At 37.5% G+C, this 17,889-nt stretch overlaps 1 protein-coding gene and 1 long non-coding RNA gene across 7 annotated transcripts; one reads left to right on the top strand and one right to left on the bottom strand.

Annotated features, from left to right (window-relative positions):
• Window positions 1–330: 330 nt before the first annotated feature.
• LOC140035846 (uncharacterized) lies at window positions 331–2,888 on the bottom strand. Of its 2 annotated transcripts, none has more exons than XR_011839760.1 (3): window positions 2,450–2,888; window positions 1,223–1,286; window positions 331–513 (listed from the first exon to the last, which is right to left on the bottom strand). It is a non-coding gene; the product is annotated as an uncharacterized lncRNA (long non-coding RNA). The 2 variants fall into 2 exon arrangements; XR_011839759.1 differs by lacking the exon at window positions 331–513 and adding an exon at window positions 546–741.
• An 8,996-nt stretch (window positions 2,889–11,884) lies between these two features.
• LOC113726293 (uncharacterized) lies at window positions 11,885–17,657 on the top strand. 5 transcript variants are annotated; one of them, XR_003457497.2, is made up of 6 exons: window positions 11,885–12,176; window positions 12,603–12,687; window positions 13,356–14,959; window positions 15,143–15,168; window positions 16,279–17,157; window positions 17,358–17,657. XR_003457497.2 is itself a non-coding variant. In XM_027249928.2 (5 exons), the coding sequence occupies exons 3-5, from the start codon at window positions 13,411–13,413 to the stop codon at window positions 17,032–17,034; spliced, it is 2,331 nt and encodes a 776-aa protein (XP_027105729.2). In that variant the 5' UTR covers window positions 11,885–12,176; window positions 12,603–12,674; window positions 13,356–13,410; the 3' UTR covers window positions 17,035–17,657. The 5 variants fall into 5 exon arrangements, 4 of the variants coding, with proteins under 4 accessions (XP_027105729.2, XP_027105727.2, XP_027105728.2 ...); XM_027249928.2 differs by having other exon boundaries at window positions 12,603–12,674; window positions 16,279–17,657; XM_027249926.2 differs by having other exon boundaries at window positions 16,279–17,657.
• The last annotated feature ends 232 nt before the right edge of the window (window positions 17,658–17,889 follow it).

Here is a 17,889-nt window from a genome sequence, read left to right as displayed (position 1 = left end):
CTACATACTGTATGTATGATCTTTTGTATATAATACAAACTGATAAAATTCATATAATTTTAAAATTCTCTTCACAAATATATAAAATCAAGATTTATATCTAATTAGCAATGTTATTTTTCTACTTCTATTTTGCACTATGTGTGATTGTTTTTCAAAGTTTGAACTATGGAATGGTCAAGTTGTACATTTTTCCTTGAGGGTTGCTATGACAGCTGCACTTTCTCCTAGAACATATCCCAAGAGTTAGCGGACTATCTGTCCAACTCTCACCAGAATTCAATAATCCAAATATTCTTAAAAAACACTAATATGAACAAGTAACATCAAAACATTTCTACCCAACTATATACAATAGAGTCATTAACGATTCAAACTTAGAGTATAAGTCAAAATGTTCAATCTTATGCGAATACATACAAGATTTGCTAATACAAAGGAGTTTAAAAAAAAACGCTTAAAGACTAGTGCTAGCTCAAACTCTTCCCAAAATTTTCGGCCCAAGTTTTCGCCCTTGAAAGAAAAATAAGGATAACAGAATGAGGTTTTGCTCAATGAGGTACCATAGGGTCACATAGTCAAAATCACATAGTTCGAACTTTAAACTATCAAATCTAAGCACCAGCTAGGGAGATAAGTAAACACCACAACTAACACAAAGTGATTGAGGTAAAAGGATACAATTGGATCTCAAAAGCCAAATTCCCAGTCGCAGTAATTTGATCCAAATCCGTTGACATTCTGTCAACATTTAGAGAAGCATTAACATTGACCGTAGATCCCCACTTTATCATAGTTTCCGTTCACCAATCATACCCCTTATCGGACCCGAATACCAAATAGCAACAGTGGTGGTACTACTCGAATATACCAAATATCAAAAGAATTCAATACTTAGTGAATCAGTGACAGTTTTCCTCATGACCCGTCAATCTATCTCAACCAAATTCTTGTTGGTTCGATTCGATTAACTACTAATGACATTCAGGTCCAAATTCACAGTGTGGTCGTTGGATATGATATTCCAAACAACGTCAAATTTATGCACAAGTACCATATTTCAAATAAACAGTAGACCAATCAAATAGTCAAGTGGGACCGAGTGTCATAAAGTACACACTTGTCCAGTTCATATTAAACCAAAACCATAGTCATACAAATCATAAATCTGAATTACAAAGTAGTTCACTTAAGCAATAAGTCATGTAAATGGTACACTTACTGTTTCAAAGTAGAGCAACGCTAAACGTTTGTCCCTCGGTGATTCTCGTATTCACCGTCAAACCCTAAAAGTAACCAAGACAAAATATCATGGTTCAACCGTTCAAAACTTTGGTGAACCAAAGAAAATCCAAATAGATGTTAGGGTAAAGATTCAAGTATGATTTTGGAGTGGAATGAGAGCATATGAATCCAAGAAACACGAGCAACCAAAGAATTCCACATTTCATTTCGTTGCTGGAAATTTTCAGTAGCAAAATAGTGAAGAAATCAAGGCAGTTCACCCTTTTAAAGTTATTGGATTTATTCCAATTCAGCACACCTTTGTAGTTCAAGATTTTAGCAAGTAATATGAGTAAGATTGAGTTCAAAAGACCACCGAATAAGGGGACTTTAAGACTAAAACAGCAAGGCAACTAAGCTGCCATCCAAACAGAATTTTTAGAAAAGAAACAAGCACAATATGAGGTTTTCACCTTCCAAAATTCATGATTTTCACTCAAGTTCAACCCATAAGAATCTTAACAAGTGATTAGACCAAGATTTGACCGAAACTCAGCATGAAAATGTTGAAAAACAAAGTGAAATGCATCACTATTAGATTGGCCAACAAGCAAATTTGCAACCAACAAAATTATAGGGAAACATCAATGAAATTTCTTCATTTCAACCAAAATTCAGTATATAAGTAAAACTTAGAGGTTCACAAAGTATCTTAAACAAATTTACCACAAAATCACTCAAGAATCAAAGGAAACCAAGATGATTCCAAATCGGACAGCATTTCCCCTATTTCTCCTTAAATTTTCCTCCAAATTCAAGGCTTAACTACATGGCAAACCAACCTTAATCAAGACCACAAGTTATAAGTTATAAGAGGTACTTATTTTAGGCCACAAAACTAATTAAATTAGACATAAAACTAGCTATTATACTATCATACCAAATTTTGAAATTAAACCCTACGCCGAAATTTACAAAATAAAGTTGAAAATTCCTATAGTTAAACCAAAAGTGCATACAAAAACTACAAAATTCTCATGACAAGACAATAAGGACATAGCAAAATTGAAATTAACATATCAAAACTGAAATTTCTAAATCAAAGTTGGAAATTTCAATTTACTACACGCACTATTAAAATTTTCCATAGAATCTACCATAACCAAATCTTAAATCTGTTCATGTGCAAAATAAAGAAGAAAATATGGTTTATGGACATAAATACCTTTAAACCTTATGAGGAAATGCAACCAAGAGCTTCCTTTTCCCCCAAATTTCTCCACACAAGATCTCCTCCCTTTTTTGATATAATTTTCCAAGGATTGGATTAGGATTTTAAGATGAATTTCTCTAGAATTTAAGTAAGGAATCAAGTTAGAATTTGGAGTTTTTTTCCTCTCTTTTCTTGCTAGGAGGTTTGGGCAAGGAGAAAGAAAAATGAGAGGTTTTTTGGTCAATTTTTTTAAAATAAAGACTAAGAATGATTTTGGTCAAGATTAAGGTTCCATGATTTTTTAACAAATGGCACTCCAAGAGGTAATCATCATTTAATTGTCTTTCAAGTACTAAAATATCTAGTCAACCTCTAATTATCTCTTAACACCTTATAAAATAATATCCCTTTGCACAAAACTCTTTCAAATCTTCAAAATTTATGGCACATACTTCACTATTGGGTCCAACTTCTCTAATGTATTACGAACTTAACATGCACTAACATATAAAACAAAAACGATAAAAATCTTAACTCTCTTATAAAAGTATCTAAAAAATTAAAATAAATAAAGTAAAATAATGAAAAACGTATTCAAAGAAAAAATAAAAAATAAAAAATAATTTTTAAATCTTTACAGTTGCAAAGACGAGAATATAGATAAATGAATAGTTGTCTTATAACGTATTAATGAATGTTTTGATTTAATAAAAATTATATTATGTACTTATTATGTTTCATTCACTTAACTTTTGTTGTTGTTTTGTTAAAATAATCCAACGACGAAAAATAGAAATTTAGTTAAAAACTTTTTACTTCGAGTTATAATTAAACATCACGACTTTTTTTTTTCAAAACAAAAGGCCACAATTCTTGAACTACACTCGTAAATTGACAAATTTCTACAAATATAAATACGTCACCCTAACTAAAAGTACATTTTGTTTTTCAAAACCAAATGATTACCATAGACACCGAATTCGTGCAATCTACCTATTAAATTACCCTAGGGTATAAAATGCAATTGGTGTAATAGCTCATCGGATTTTTTTGCTATTCATCCTATATTGATTGCTTTATCGGTTAATGGATAATTGAAAGCCATTACGTAGGGATTTTGCTATTAAGTGCTCCAGCAAATGCATTTAACTTAATAGGCCAGATGCTTACTTTTATTAAATTTCTTACTTTGGTTACGTTTTCTTATTTAATTTTGGTATTTTTTTCAATAGATGGAAAATTATTTGAGATAATTATGAAAACATTTTGAATGATGGGATGCACACGAGTTTTAAAAAATAAAAAAAAAGACAAAAAGATTAATTAAAAAGTGGTTTGTAAAATTTTTTTTGGCGTGATTTCCGCTCATTAGGTTCCATACAAAGGGACGACGGGCGCAAGTCCCCAAGAGCAGGTAAAAGTCTTTTCAAACCGAGCAAATTAAGCTGTCTCTTTGCAATATACTCCCGCTAATTCAAGTTTTGTGGATTAAACTGTAATTAATGGCGCCTTGGCAGAACAAATATAATTAATAGACATATAATAATAATAATAGAGTAACAGGAGAGAATGACGTGGACAATGAAGGAGCCATATGAGCAATTGAGGACGTGTCTGGTATAAGAAGTGAGTTCGTGGCAATCAAAACAGCCAAGCAATTTTTTATATGTTCTTTTTCTAATTATTGGGCCTCCTCGCCAGCTCCGTACTAATCTGAAATCTCCCGGCCCTGTCTCATCCTCTAAATAGTCGTCGTCCTTATCGATTGGTTTAATTTAACCCTACTCTCTTTCTTCTGAAACACCGCACCACCACCAACAAATTCATTGGCTTATTGCGACTGTTAACGGAGTCCGTTGCTCTGTTGCCCTTTATTAGTTTGGTTTTGGACAGCAATTCCGCCATTCGTAAACACATTTTTTTATTTATTAAATTATTACAGTAATTTTTTTTTATAAAAAATACAATCCAAAAAAGGCTAAAAATGAAGAGTTAATACACTAGGTTTCTTGGGGGAGGTGAATGTAGAGCTGAGTGGAGCTGGGAATGGGAAAAGGAAGCTGGTGGTTGGAGAGAGGGAGGGGAGCGTGGGGGGAGTAGGCAAGGAAAATTGGAAGAAGGCTAGAACTGGGATTGAGGTTTGCGAATGTATGGATCTGTCTGAGGGTTTGGAGCCCACCCTAGAAGGGGCTCCAAGGTGTTCATGAAGGCTCTGGTGTGGAACTGTCGTGGTGTGGGGAGCCCCTTGACAGTTCCCCAGTTGAGGGAGGTCGTGAGACTCCACTCTCCAGACTTAGTTTTTTTGTCAGAAACAAAAAAAAAGAAAAGTTACTTAAATAAGGTGAAGCAGTGGATTAAGTTTGATAATGTTTTTGTGGTGGATCCAGTTGGTATTGCAGGGGGTTTGGCTGTATTATGGAGAAAGGAATTGGCGGTTAAAAAGACTTTGTTTACTAGCTTTACCATTGAGATTTTAATAGAAGATAGTGAAGCAAAATGTGAGTGGTGGTGTATATGTGTTTATGCTAGTACGGATGCGGAAGTTAGAAAGGCACAGTGGGAGGTTGTGTCCAGGAGGAAGATATTGTGGGGAAAATATTGGGCTATTATGGGGGATATGAATGACATCGTTTCCAATGGCGAAAAGTGGGGTGGGAACCTGCGGTCAGAAAGGAGGTTGCGAGACTTCAGATCTTTTATCAATGACAATGAACTGGTGGATATTGGATATGAAGGCAAACCATGGACTTGGAGCAATAATTGGGGGAATGCAGGGGAGGTGAAAGAGAGATTAGATAGGATTCTAGGTTCCAAGGATTGGGTAGATCGGATGGGGAAAGCTAAGTGTTTACAGGTGGATACTGAGGCTTCTGATCATTGTATGTTAATCTTGGATACAAGACCATTAAGGCGGAGGGGGAAAAAAAGGTTTATGTTTGATTCAAGGTGGCTACAACAAGAGGGTATAGGGGAAGTGGTAAGGAAGGCATGGGGGGAGAGGCAGCAGGGTTCCAGTTTATACAAAGTACAGTGTAGAATTAGACAGGTTAGAATGGATTTGTTGAAATGGAATAGAGGATGTGCAGGAAATTCTCGTAAACAGATTGATTTGCTGAAAAAACAGATACAGGAAATGAAGGAAAAAGTGGATGGAGGTTCTCGGGCACAGTTGATCAAAATGAAGAAACAATTGGCTGAGGCTTACAAGAGAGAAGAAATTTACTGGAGTCAAAAGGCTAGGGTGCAGTGGCTTAAGGAGGGGGATAAAAACACGGGCTATTTTCATGCTTTGGTGGCTGGTAGGAGAAAAAGAAATAGAATTAGTGTTCTGCAGAAGGGGAGTGGGGAATGGTGTGAGGGAGAGGAGGAGACCTGCAAGGAAATCTTGGATTATTTTTCACAAATTTTCTCCTCAGATAAGCCTGGGGATTTTGCAGGACTATTGCAAGGAGTTCCACAAACTATAACTGCTGCTATGAGTAGGAGACTAATCAGGCCAGTTACTGAGCAGGAAATAAGTCGAGCTGTATTCTCAATGCATCCGAACAAGTCCCCAGGTCCAGATGGTATGTCGCCTGCCTTTTTTCAAAAGTTTTGGCATATTATTAAATCTGATGTTATCAGGGCGGTGCATAGCTTTTTCCACTCTGGTTATTTGCTAAAGTCTATCAATGAAACTTTGATTAGCTTGATTCCCAAAACTGAAGCTCCTTGTAGAATGACTGATTTCAGACCAATTAGCCTATGTAATGTGCTTTATAAAATCATTTCCAAAGTTCTGACCAATAGATTCAAAACTGTTCTTAGTAGTTGTATCAGTGAGTCTCAGTCTGCGTTTGTCCCGGGAAGACAGATCTTGGATAATGTTCTTGTAGCTCACGAATGTGTGCATTTCCTAAAAAATAAAAGGAATGGGAAAGAGGGGTACATGGCTCTCAAACTAGATATGTCCAAGGCATATGACAGGGTTGAGTGGGAATTTTTGGCCAAGGTGATGTTTAGGATGGGTTTCTGTCCTAGGTGGATCAATTGGATTATGAACTGTGTGACTAGTGTCTCCTATGCTGTGAATTTTAATGGGGAAAAGACTGGTTTCATTAGACCTACTAGAGGATTGAGACAAGGGGATCCTTTGTCCCCATTTTTGTTCTTGATATGTGCTGAAGGTTTTACCTCTCTATTAAAGCAAGCTAATGATCGAGGGAGGTTGTCAGGATTGAAGCTTGCAAGAGGTGCTCCCAGGTTGTCGCATTTGTTTTTTGCAGATGATTCACTGATTTTCTGCAAGGCTAATGGAGAGGAAGCTGGTCAGCTGAGGATGATTCTAGAAGCTTATGAACGAGCTTCTGGTCAGAAGATCAATATAGAGAAATCCTCAATATTTTTTAGTAGGAACGTAAAGGAGGTGCATAAAAGAAGAGTGCTGGCTGAGCTACAGGGAATGAGGCAAGTGTTACAGAGCAAATACTTGGGCTTACCGCTGGTTATTGGGAGGTCTAAAAGGCAGGTTTTCGAATTTATACGTCAAAAAACAACTGCAAGGCTTACGGGGTGGAAAGAGAAGCTATTGAGTCATGCTGGGAAAGAGATATTGCTGAAGTCAGTGGTAATGGCTCTACCTACCTATGTCATGTCTTGCTGCTTACTGCCACAGTCCTTGTGCAGGGAGATATGCTCTGAGATGGCCAGGTTCTGGTGGGGTCAGAAGGAAGCTGAACAAAGGATTCATTGGCTCAAGTGGGGAAAGCTGACTGAGGTTAAGGCAGATGGTGGTTTGGGGTTCAGGGAGTTGAGTGAGTTCAATTTAGCATTGCTGGCGAAACAGCTTTGGAGACTTTTGACTAGGCCAAATCTTCTGGTGAGCAGGGTAATGAAGGCAAGATACTTTAAAGGAAGGTCCATTTGGGATACAAAGGCAGCCAGTGGTGATTCATGGTGTTGGAAAAGTCTTCTTAGTGCAAAAGATCTTTTGGAAGAAGGAACTAGGAAGAGGATTGGGGATGGGAAATCTATTAACATTTGGTTGGATCGGTGGCTCCCTTGTGCTGAGGATGGAAGGATCAAATCAAGGAGAAGGGAGGGGGTGAAGGTACAGAAAGTGTGTGAACTAATTAGGGATGGGAAGTGGGATAGGGAGTTGGTCAAGCAAGTTTTTGAGGAGGAGGAAGGGAGGGAGATATTGAGAATTCCGCTTGGGATACAACCACTAAAGGATAGAATATATTGGAACTTCTCTGCTACAGGTCAGTATACAGTTAAATCAGGCTATAGATTGGCCAAGAAAAGGAAAAGGAGGAGGCTGCAGAGCACAGCAAATGCTAGTTCTAGTTGTACAAAGATGGGAACTCATCCGAGCTGGACCTTTTTGTGGGGCTTGAGCATGAAGCAAAAGCTGAAGCATTTCGTTTGGAAATGCTTGCATGGGGTGCTGCCAGTGAATGCAGTGATCAGAGGAAGGTGCTCGAAAGGTGATCCAGTGTGTGTAAGCTGTGGGGAGAAGGTGGAGACTATTGAACACTGCTTGTTTCAATGTCACTATGCCAGGGTGATATGGAAGCTTGCGCCACTGAATTGGGATGGTTTAGAGAGGTTATCAGGCAGTTTCTGGCATTGGTGGGAGGAATTAAAGGGGGCGGCAAAAGAGGATAATGGGAGGGAACGCATCACTCTAACTGTCAACCTACTGTGGCAAATATGGAAGTCCAGGAATGCGAGACAGTTTGGTGAGAATCGTGATGATCCAAGGGTGGTGGTAGAGAAGGCATTGAGGGAATGGAGGGAGTATCAGGATCTGCTGGAAGGAGTGAGGAATACTGATGAGGGTCAGAAGGATAAAGAGAAAACAGTTTCAGGGTGGGGGAAGCCAAGGGCTGGTTGGGTTAAGGTGAATTCAGATGCAGCTCTACATCAGGAAGCTGATAGGGCAGGATGGGGGCTGGTGGCGCGGGACTGGCTGGGACGTTTGCGGGGGGCTTGGGCTGTTCCTAGTCTGAGTTGTGCTAGCCCAAAGGTGGAGGAAGCAAAGGCGTTAAGGGAAGCTATGATAGTTGCCCGCAAGCAAGGTTGGCGAAGGGTTGAGTTTGAAACGGACTGTAGTCAGGTGGTTAAGGCAGTGAGTAGCGAGGAGGAGGACGCTGCTATAGCAACAATTGTACATGATGTTAGGATTCTTAAATCAAAATTTGATGAATGTTGTTTCACCCTAACAAAAAGGGTGAACAACTTTGTTAGTCACAAGATAGCTAAAATAGCTGTTACTTTGGAGAACGATACTGAATGGAAGGAAAACTTCCCAGTTTGGCTGCTTGAATTAGCCCAAGCAGATTGTACGGGCAGTTGCCCAATTACTCTGTAATTTTCCTTATTAATACAATGTTGTAGTTTCGACAAAAAAAAAAAAAAAATACACTAGGTTTCGCTTTTAATCATATTTACTATCTCATGCATAGAAACTCTTTTTTTTTCCCATTTTTAACCTTCTTCTCTTTTCTTTCTTTTCTGATAGTAGGTGGGGACTAGGAACGTCCCCTATCTAGACATATATACACATCAATAAATTTTCTAAAATATTGACGACCAAAAAACGGAACATTTTCTTATTACTAATAATAATAAATAATAATAAAGACAGCAATATGGACATAGTAGGGGAAAAAAATAATAAAAAAAAGAATAAAAAGACAACAAATACAACCACGTTCATTTTCTCCTGGCCCGCTGGCCGACAGAAAGCCAAAAGTGCACAGGAGGTAGGGCCGGGGTCTCATTTCTTTTCTGTTGTCTAAATGGATAAATGAATTTCTTTTCATCTTCCCGGCTCAACATAGCAATGGCATTCGTGTCAGCTGAATTTGGCTGGAAACAGACAAAACACAGCGGCTCTATCTATGATCTATTTTTTTTTTTTTTTCAATTATCATTCATATTTCTATTCTTACTCTAATTACGAAAAAAACTTAATTGAACCTACGAAAAATCGATGAAAATAGAACTATCACCGGATCAAACGGATGCACTATACACCTATCTAAATTTGAAGCAGAACCACCAAAGCCTTAAGGGTTCGGTGGTCGCCACCAGCCAAGAGCTGGTGGTTCATCTATGATCTATCTACTACTACCATAATACGACTCCCCGTCTCGGCCTTTTCTCTTCTGCCCTCGGCTGCTTTAGATGCTTTCACTCTTTTTTTTTTTTTTCTATTAATTATTTTTTCTTCTTTGCACGTAGCAGTGCTCCAATACTTACTACCGAGTCCTGTACATATATAAAAAGGTGTTTATTGAAAAATTTTCATGTGCCATCCTTTTGGGTATTTTAAGTAGAGAAAAAGGCAAGTGCAAGTGATAAAACTAAGTGTATAATGCTGTGATGTGTAGTTGAGTAGAATTTGAATATTGTGTCTTTATATGATTATCGGGATTTTAAGTGAATGTACAATAACCAATTTATCCTTTAAACTAACAGTTAATTTTAGCATTAATTAATACAAATATAAAGTTCATTAGATTGCAAACCACTGGAGACTTACAATATGCAATTCAGCTTCTGTAACCAATGGGCCGCATTGAATTTAGTAATTGAGTCATGTTTAAAGCAGTTTTAACGCGTACATTGCAACCACGCACAAGTCCAATTGCAGTCCTTTTCCTTTTCATTTATACTTAATTGTTGGGCAGCTTTTTAAGTGCATTAATGGAGGCTCTTAATGTTGAATATATGATTGGTTCAAAAAAGCTCTTAATATTCATATTTTGCTGTGGCTGTTTAGAGAGTTATGTCCATTCAACTCTAAAAATTGATTTATGTTCAATAGATTTAATGTGCAACAGGTGAAGAATTTATTTCCAATCCGCTACAAGTATAATTGTTGTGCTATTAAGTTTCTTTGCAATAATAGAGGCTTTTAATAAGAATTAATGCTCTGTTTGGATTGTAAATTATTTGAGATATTTTTACTGTAGCACTTTTTGTGATGTGATGTCTATGAGATAAAAAGGTAATTGGGAAGATGAAAAGGTGCGTTGGAAATTGTAATGATGATGTAAGCAAATAAATTTTGGCTAATAAATCTCTATCCAAACAAACCGTTCAAGTGCTTGTGCTCTATATTTCGTTACAAGTAGTTGGACAGATATGCTTATTTTTTTGACAAACGAAAAAGGACCTGACCCCACTTCAGACCCTAACCCTTATTCCGGTTGTTGGGTTATTCCTCATTTTTGTTACAATACTCGAACACTGGATCTCGGATGTACTAACCTTTAGTGAGATCAGCTCGACTGCCTTGGAAGGGCACTTATTTGTTTTCTCTATTTTTGCAGTTTTTGGTGTTTATTTGATACAGTAAAAAATTGTGAATTTTCTATTGTAATATTTTCTTAGGAGCTATTGTATAATCATAGGATTTTTCTTACATCTTTTATCTGTATTTACAAAATTTGATGTTCGTTGTTATAGGTGGTTAAAATTTAAGCAAATGGTTATATGCCCATCGCAATTTCATGATTAATGTAGGATATAATTTTTGCCTCACAGTTGATACATGTCAATTGTTGATTTATTGTTGTTTAAGACAATTTTGGATTGTTTCTTTAACGAGAAAAAATAATTTGTTGTAAATTTAGTTTGCACCAAAAAAGTGGAATTCAATTGGTTTGTAAAACTTTAGCAGATTTTATTTGCATATATTTTCCTTGAATTTGTTTGAATTGTTGTTCTCCCCCCCCCACCCCCCCCCCCCCCCCCAAAATTGTGTATCGAAAACGTCAGCATTTTTTTTAGTGAATACCAGTTTTTATTACAAGAACACATATTTTGATATAAGCATATGCAGATTTGATATCAATGATTACGATGTTTGGCATGTGTCTTGTTCTTTATTATGCCCGTTTTACTCTAATTGAAAAAATCATTCATTTGATAATTTACTTTGTTTCCATTTGTTTGAACTTGCATTTATTCATTGGAATTGTTACTGTTTAGAGGTAATTTAAATAGTTGAACCATCATGCATAAATTTATTGATTTGACAAATTTACTTGTAATTTCAAGCACTTCAATCCGATTGGAAAAAGGTACATTTTATTTACACCTTATTTACACACGCTGACTTGCATCATCAATATATTTTTCAATCACATTTTTATCTCATATATATCATATCAAAAAAGTGCTACAGTAATTTTGTCACAAAATTATCTCAAATAATTTACAATACAAACACATGAATCCCATTGCCATACAAATTTGTTGATCTGACCAATTTACTGATAGCAACTTTCAACCGATTCAATGAAATCTATTACTATACAGTTCTAATTCTATTGCATCTTTTATAAATTCATTAGAATAAATATTTTACCACAGGTTAAAACTCTCGCGTTTGGCGCGGCCTTGTCCCCAGCAGCGTATAGTTAATCCTTCCTCCGCTTTATGTTCACACCATTTGTAGTACTGCGAGCAGTAACTTTGACTCCTTGGTTTTTGGTTGCTTCTTCCCCTGGCCACATAACTCTCTCGTCTCTCCTCCTTACTCCTCAGTCCTTTCTTTTGAGTTTTATCCTTTATGTAGTACAAAATTCAAGAAACAACCACTCCTTTCAACTCCGATCTGTTTGCCAGTATCTTTGAGCTCCTTTTCTTGTATCTTTCATGGATTTGAACTTTCTTTCATCGTGCTTAATCTGCAGCCTTGGTGGTTCAACGGATCTTTTGATTTCTTCTGCTAAAATCGAAGGTGAGTTTACTTCTTTCGAGTCAAACCCATATCCCAGAACGTTACATGAAGATTGTGGAAAGTAATATATGGGAAAAATCTTTGCTCCAGCTTGGCTTGCAAAATTTTGTGGGTTACCTGGGAATTTCTATAGATGGCGTTTTAGGGGCTGTACGCATTCTTATCAGTGTTAAAAAGAGCAAATCTTTTTCCACGCTAACAATCAGCTAAACTCACTTAGCTAATTGTAGGTTTTAATATTTCTCATTATGTAAGTAGCATAAATGCAGGCATCATTTTGCTCTGTTTTGTATTTTTTAAAGTCGTGTAACAAGGATGTTGCCAGTGCAGAACGGGCCAAGTCATTCCAATATTCACTTGCTGGTAGTTGTTATTCAAATACTTCTCCCATATGCTCAACTTGATCAGTTCTAATCGTCCTTGCAGATCACGGAAGTAGTTGATGCACACTTGATTGTTTGATCTAGCGCTTCAACACAAAACTACGCTACTTCTTATGTATGAACTTGCGGTAAATGATACGACCTCTTGGTCGCCATAACCCTCACTGCTAAACTATGCTACTAATCGTGGTATGATTACATGTGACAAAATCCATGTTATATCTGAAGTAGTTTTCCATATTCTAGAACCAGGTCAACAATCAGGAGTTTTTGGGAAATAGCACTAATATTTATTTAGCCTATAGCAATGGTTTTAGAACCTTCTATCTCTTTGCAACCAAAAGTAATAAAAGAATAAGTATACAAATTGAGATGCAGTAAGAGTTGCCTTTGGTTTCAGACTTCAGTACCAAAATTCAAGCTTGTGTTAAAGAAGGTTTTCAGTAGGGAAAGCTATCACCTCATTTTAGCATCTTATCACAGAGATGCCCGCATGAGCTCTACATTTTGGTTATGCATCTATGGCGACTTTTTAGGAAGGTCTAAAATTCCTGTAACGCATCTGAGACTGTCCCTTCTTTTTTAATATTTTTTTTCTTCCCAATTGTTTTTATGTGTGTTTGGGGCCAAGTGGAGGTGGCAAGGGGAAAATCAGCCACCATCTGATACATGTGGCTTTATCACTTCTGTAGAGTCATCTGCATTAACTTAAGTATGATGATCATGTGAGATGTTTGTTTTAGAACCTTACCTTCTCGTGATGGCCTGACAATTCTCTTTGCCTGGTCTTGATTAGGTAAACACCTCATGACCTCTTGAGGGGTACTTACAGGTTGGTGAGTTGACTCATCATGTCAGATCATTTAGTTCATGTATGCAACGGTTGTGATGGAAAATCTGGTGAAGCTTTACACACTTACCATTCTGTTTGGATGTCTCATTGGACACGAAGAAGTTGTGATAGTGTTACACCGAATCATAATATTTCATCTACTTCTTTTGGAAACAAACAAAATTGTTATGCTGCCAACGATTATCTGTTGAGTAGAGAGAAAGCGATAGAGTCCAACAGTTACTCGCCAGCTAAAGAAACCAGAGGAATTGAAACTGGAAATTTCAATTTCATAAATGAGAATTTCAGAACGACTTCAACAACCTTGGGAACTAAAAAGCTAGCATTTCAATCTTTCCCAACAGATGGTCCAGGCACAGTTGCCGAGAATGTTTCAGCTGTAAAGAATAGCAAAGAAATTTGTGATATGAAAGCATTAAGGCCATGGATAACTAGCAACCTTGACTCCAATACGCCTACACTATCTCTTGGGAGCAGCTATATGCTCCCGCCTCTCACAGTAACTCCAGATGTTAACAAAATTCCATCTAGAGAGTGTGATTCTGGGTCTGATGAACTGTTGCAGATTAACAAAGAACCTGGAGAAACTAGTCGGGTGTTTAGAGATAGCAGCTTTGTGATTTCAAGGCCTTTTCTAGAAGAACTTCCTAGATCATCAAATCACATGGTGCAGTGTGGAATTGAAAATGGGGATGACAGAATACCTGTGCTTCCACTGGCAAGGGGCAAGCCTTTGCCAACTTCTGAAGAGCGATTGTCACCTACCAATGTGAGTGTTTTTGAGCGTGAAAACTTTGATTATCAGAGACAGTCAACGTTTTTGGTTTGTGAAGAAAAAGTTGAAAGGCACTCAAAATCTGCGAGATCTTTAACTTCATTTATGCGGCAAAATAAGGCATCGCTGTTCCAAATGGATCCCCGGGCAAGCAACAATCACTTGCCAATATTTGGTGGAGAACAATTCCGGAGGATGCAGAATTTATCTGGTATCAGTCTTTTGCAGAATCGGTCCAATCTTCAGGAGCCAACCAGCCCACAGAGGTTATATCATGGCTCTAACTCACTACGGAAATTTTCACAGTCACTTCAGGATGTCGAGACCATGAGAATCTGCACTACTGTGGACTCTGTAGTCCCGCTGCATGGAGATCATCCCAGATTTTCTCAGACAACTCAAAGTTGGTTGATAACAAAGAAGACTGACCTTAACTCATTTAAAGAAAAACAAACGTTCACAAGTTCAAGAGAATGCACTGGATTGAATGGAAATACATTCTTTAATTTCCAAAGTCTATCTCCATTCTCTAGTCAACAAGGGGTAAAGATTCAGTCCCTTGGTGAATCTACTGATACTGAAGGGAAAGAAAATGTTGGAGATGTGAATACTTCAGGTAGATTCTTTTATGCTGAAGATTTGAAGGCTTTGGGCAATTCCATGAAAAGAGGAGGGAAAAAGGTTGTAGATGGCTCTAACCTAAAAAATGAATCATCAGCTGAAACAGACACCATGGATCTGGATGAGTTAAAGGAGAAGAACCAGCTTTTCAGTATGTATTACCTTTAAATAATGACATTTAGTTAATGTTGAAATTTTTTGATAATCATATTAATAGATATATATCGGAAGCTTTTCTGGAGAGCTAAAGCATTGTGTTTGTCTGAAGTTGTATTGCTAACTAGGCTTATGTATTTTTACCGTCTGAGTTTATTTCTCTTCTTCACTGTTCCAGGTGCAAACTCTTCTCCACCAAATAAGGTACATCTTCGACATATTTGACTCTTCTGACAAACAAGCCTTTAGATTGTTTCCTTTCAATCTATTCTTCAGCTGTTTTGTGCTACTTTGAAAGCTGATCGATCTGTCTTCTTCTTCCAAAAAATAATTTGTCAGAGAAATTTGAAGTAAATTGATGGTGCTTCCATGCCATTGGAAGGAAGTAAGGTTGTAAGTGATAAATTTAGAACTTGATTGCAATGGTCTTCAAGATTAAGGGAAAACTATATGAAGTGATTTTCTTGTTCATTTTGAATGGCTAGATAAACTGAATATCCACCATCATTTCTCCCAAAAAAAAGTCCTCTTTTTTAATCATGAAACGTGTCACTGTATTTGTTTTTGTCAACAAAGTTAATTTTGACATGTAGATGAGAGATCTTTTCTGCATACACTTAATAGGAAGTTTATGTAGTGTGAATGATGATCACTACTTAGTCATCTGGATTTTTCACAAATTAGTTAATACCAAAATACATCTGCTTCATGTGGGATTTAGTGGCAAAACATATGCTTTCTCTTGGTAGTTAGAGGTCTTAACAACTTCTTTAAGTTGTACCTAAATTGAATTGGTACTGTTGGTCCACATTTACTGTCTACCAAAATGAATGTAATCTGCTGCGGAGATTACGTGAAAGCATAATGAACCAACCAAAAGCTGATATGGAGTTACGTGGCCTCAGTCAATCCTTTCAATCACCGTTGCTAGTAGAATTTAACTTGAGGAGGTTATTGTGTGCAATAATGTACGACCACCGTAGTCGTCAAGCATGGAAGATCTATAGTGTATGCATTTTCAATAAATAGTGGACAGAAAGTTCTTGTTTTACTCCCAAGCGTCTAGCCTTTTACATAAACTGACTTCTTTTCTTCTTTCTACCCACCCCTCCCCTCTAAAGTAGTTGTTTTCTATTTTATTCAAGTTTGTCGCGCTTGTCTTCCTCTCTTCCACCTCTCTTTCTTTCTTCCTCTGCTTTCATCTTCCATGCTTTTTCTGGTTCCCCCTCCAACATACAAAATTGAAACAAAGTGGAGATAGGACTATGGTGCAGAGGTCGTTCACTATAACAGTGATAATTTTTGCTTATGCAGGACTTCAGAATGGGCTTAATAACACCTCAAGTTATTATCGGTTCAACGGGGGAAGCTGGACACAGACGGCATAGTATCAAACTACCTGATATCAACTTGGAGCTGCCTGCTTTACCTTCTGGAGATAATGTGGATCCAAGCTCATCAAGAACTCAAAGCTTGGACATGGAAACACTCCTTGCCCATGCAGAGCAGCCAAGTCAATCTGAATCAGACTGCTATGCTGGTGGTTCTTCGAAACCAGAGCCAAGCAACCGATGGATTAAGCGTCTTAGATTGAGTGCTTCAGAATCTTTTAGTTTAGGTACAAGGAGCTCAAATATGGGTAAGGAAAGTCGCCATGAGAAAAGCAATTTGTCTTCAGGAAAAATTCTCAAAGGCAGTGTGGTTAACTCGGAGCTGACTGTTAGTAGACTACCTGGTAAAGAATTGATGGTGTTAGATGATGCGACTGCCTTAAGAAGGTATGGTGAGTCATCCTCCACGGATGCAGCGAAGAAAGGCAAGGATACATTGACCTCGCTGTCTTGGATACGGAGGTGGTATCATAATCAATCTGGAATGCCACAAAAGAAGACTGATGCAATGGTGGTTTTTGAGCCACAGAGTTCAAAATTGGCATCTGAGGACCGTCAAGACAAGCAATGCCCGAGCATTGCTGCTATGGCCCTGATGGGAAAGGCCATGAATGGTTTTCAAACATGTGAATTCCGGAGGAGGGGATCTTTTATAGTTTGGAACACGAGGGGCTTATGAAAGTATTCATCCAAAAAGGACTGTGTCCTTCTTTGAAGAGGAAGAGATAGCTAGAAAGCTACTACTCTTGATCAAGTCCAATTTTTGGTGCTTGTGGTGTTTGGAAGCCTGATTATGGCATTAGTGAGTACATTTTTGTCTCTATAATTTTTTTTTTTTATTAAAATTTCCTCTTTTGTACTTCGCTGGTATGTAGAATAAGAAAGGAGAAGCTTTAGTACTGGCGGTTGTTTTGTAAAGTAACGTATTATTTTTAATGGTGTAACATCTATCCATGCAAGACACAAGTTATAGAGCAGAACTGAACGAAACAATTCTTGCAGAAAAGGTGGGATAGAAATTCGTTGGCAATGTAGTACCCGGAATGGAACTTTGGTGGCGATTATTTCTGAGATGGAGTTGATGGGAATGTGATGAAAGAAAGAGTTGGGGAGGCCCCTGGCTGAATCAAAGGGACGATCTGGGATCATTATCAGCACTGGCCAAAGTTTCTGCAGCAGGCTTCTCTCTTCTCCACTAGTACGCTATTTGAATCTTTAACCGCCTTATTTATATTTCTCATATCAACTTTTCTTCTTGTTTGCCACCTAGATATTGACATTGAAGAATGGGTTTCGACTTCATGGCTGATTCTTGAAATTTCCTTCGTCATATACGCATCAAAGGATTTGTTTATATCGTTTGAAATTTGCTTTTGCGTCTGTTTTCCCCTACAGGTTGGGTTCTGGGATGGATAAAAATTGAAACCGCGACTAATAATTAAAATGGAAAGAGGGGAATATTAAGATAAGTTTCATTAAAAGCTAAACTACAACCTTTTTGACTTGCACTGGCGCACAATTTGACGTTTTGCTG

Source organism: Coffea arabica, chromosome 2c (genome assembly GCF_036785885.1).
Source record: "Coffea arabica cultivar ET-39 chromosome 2c, Coffea Arabica ET-39 HiFi, whole genome shotgun sequence".
NCBI classification, from domain to species: domain Eukaryota; kingdom Viridiplantae; phylum Streptophyta; class Magnoliopsida; order Gentianales; family Rubiaceae; genus Coffea; species Coffea arabica.
This window is presented reverse-complemented; position numbering and strand designations above follow the sequence as displayed.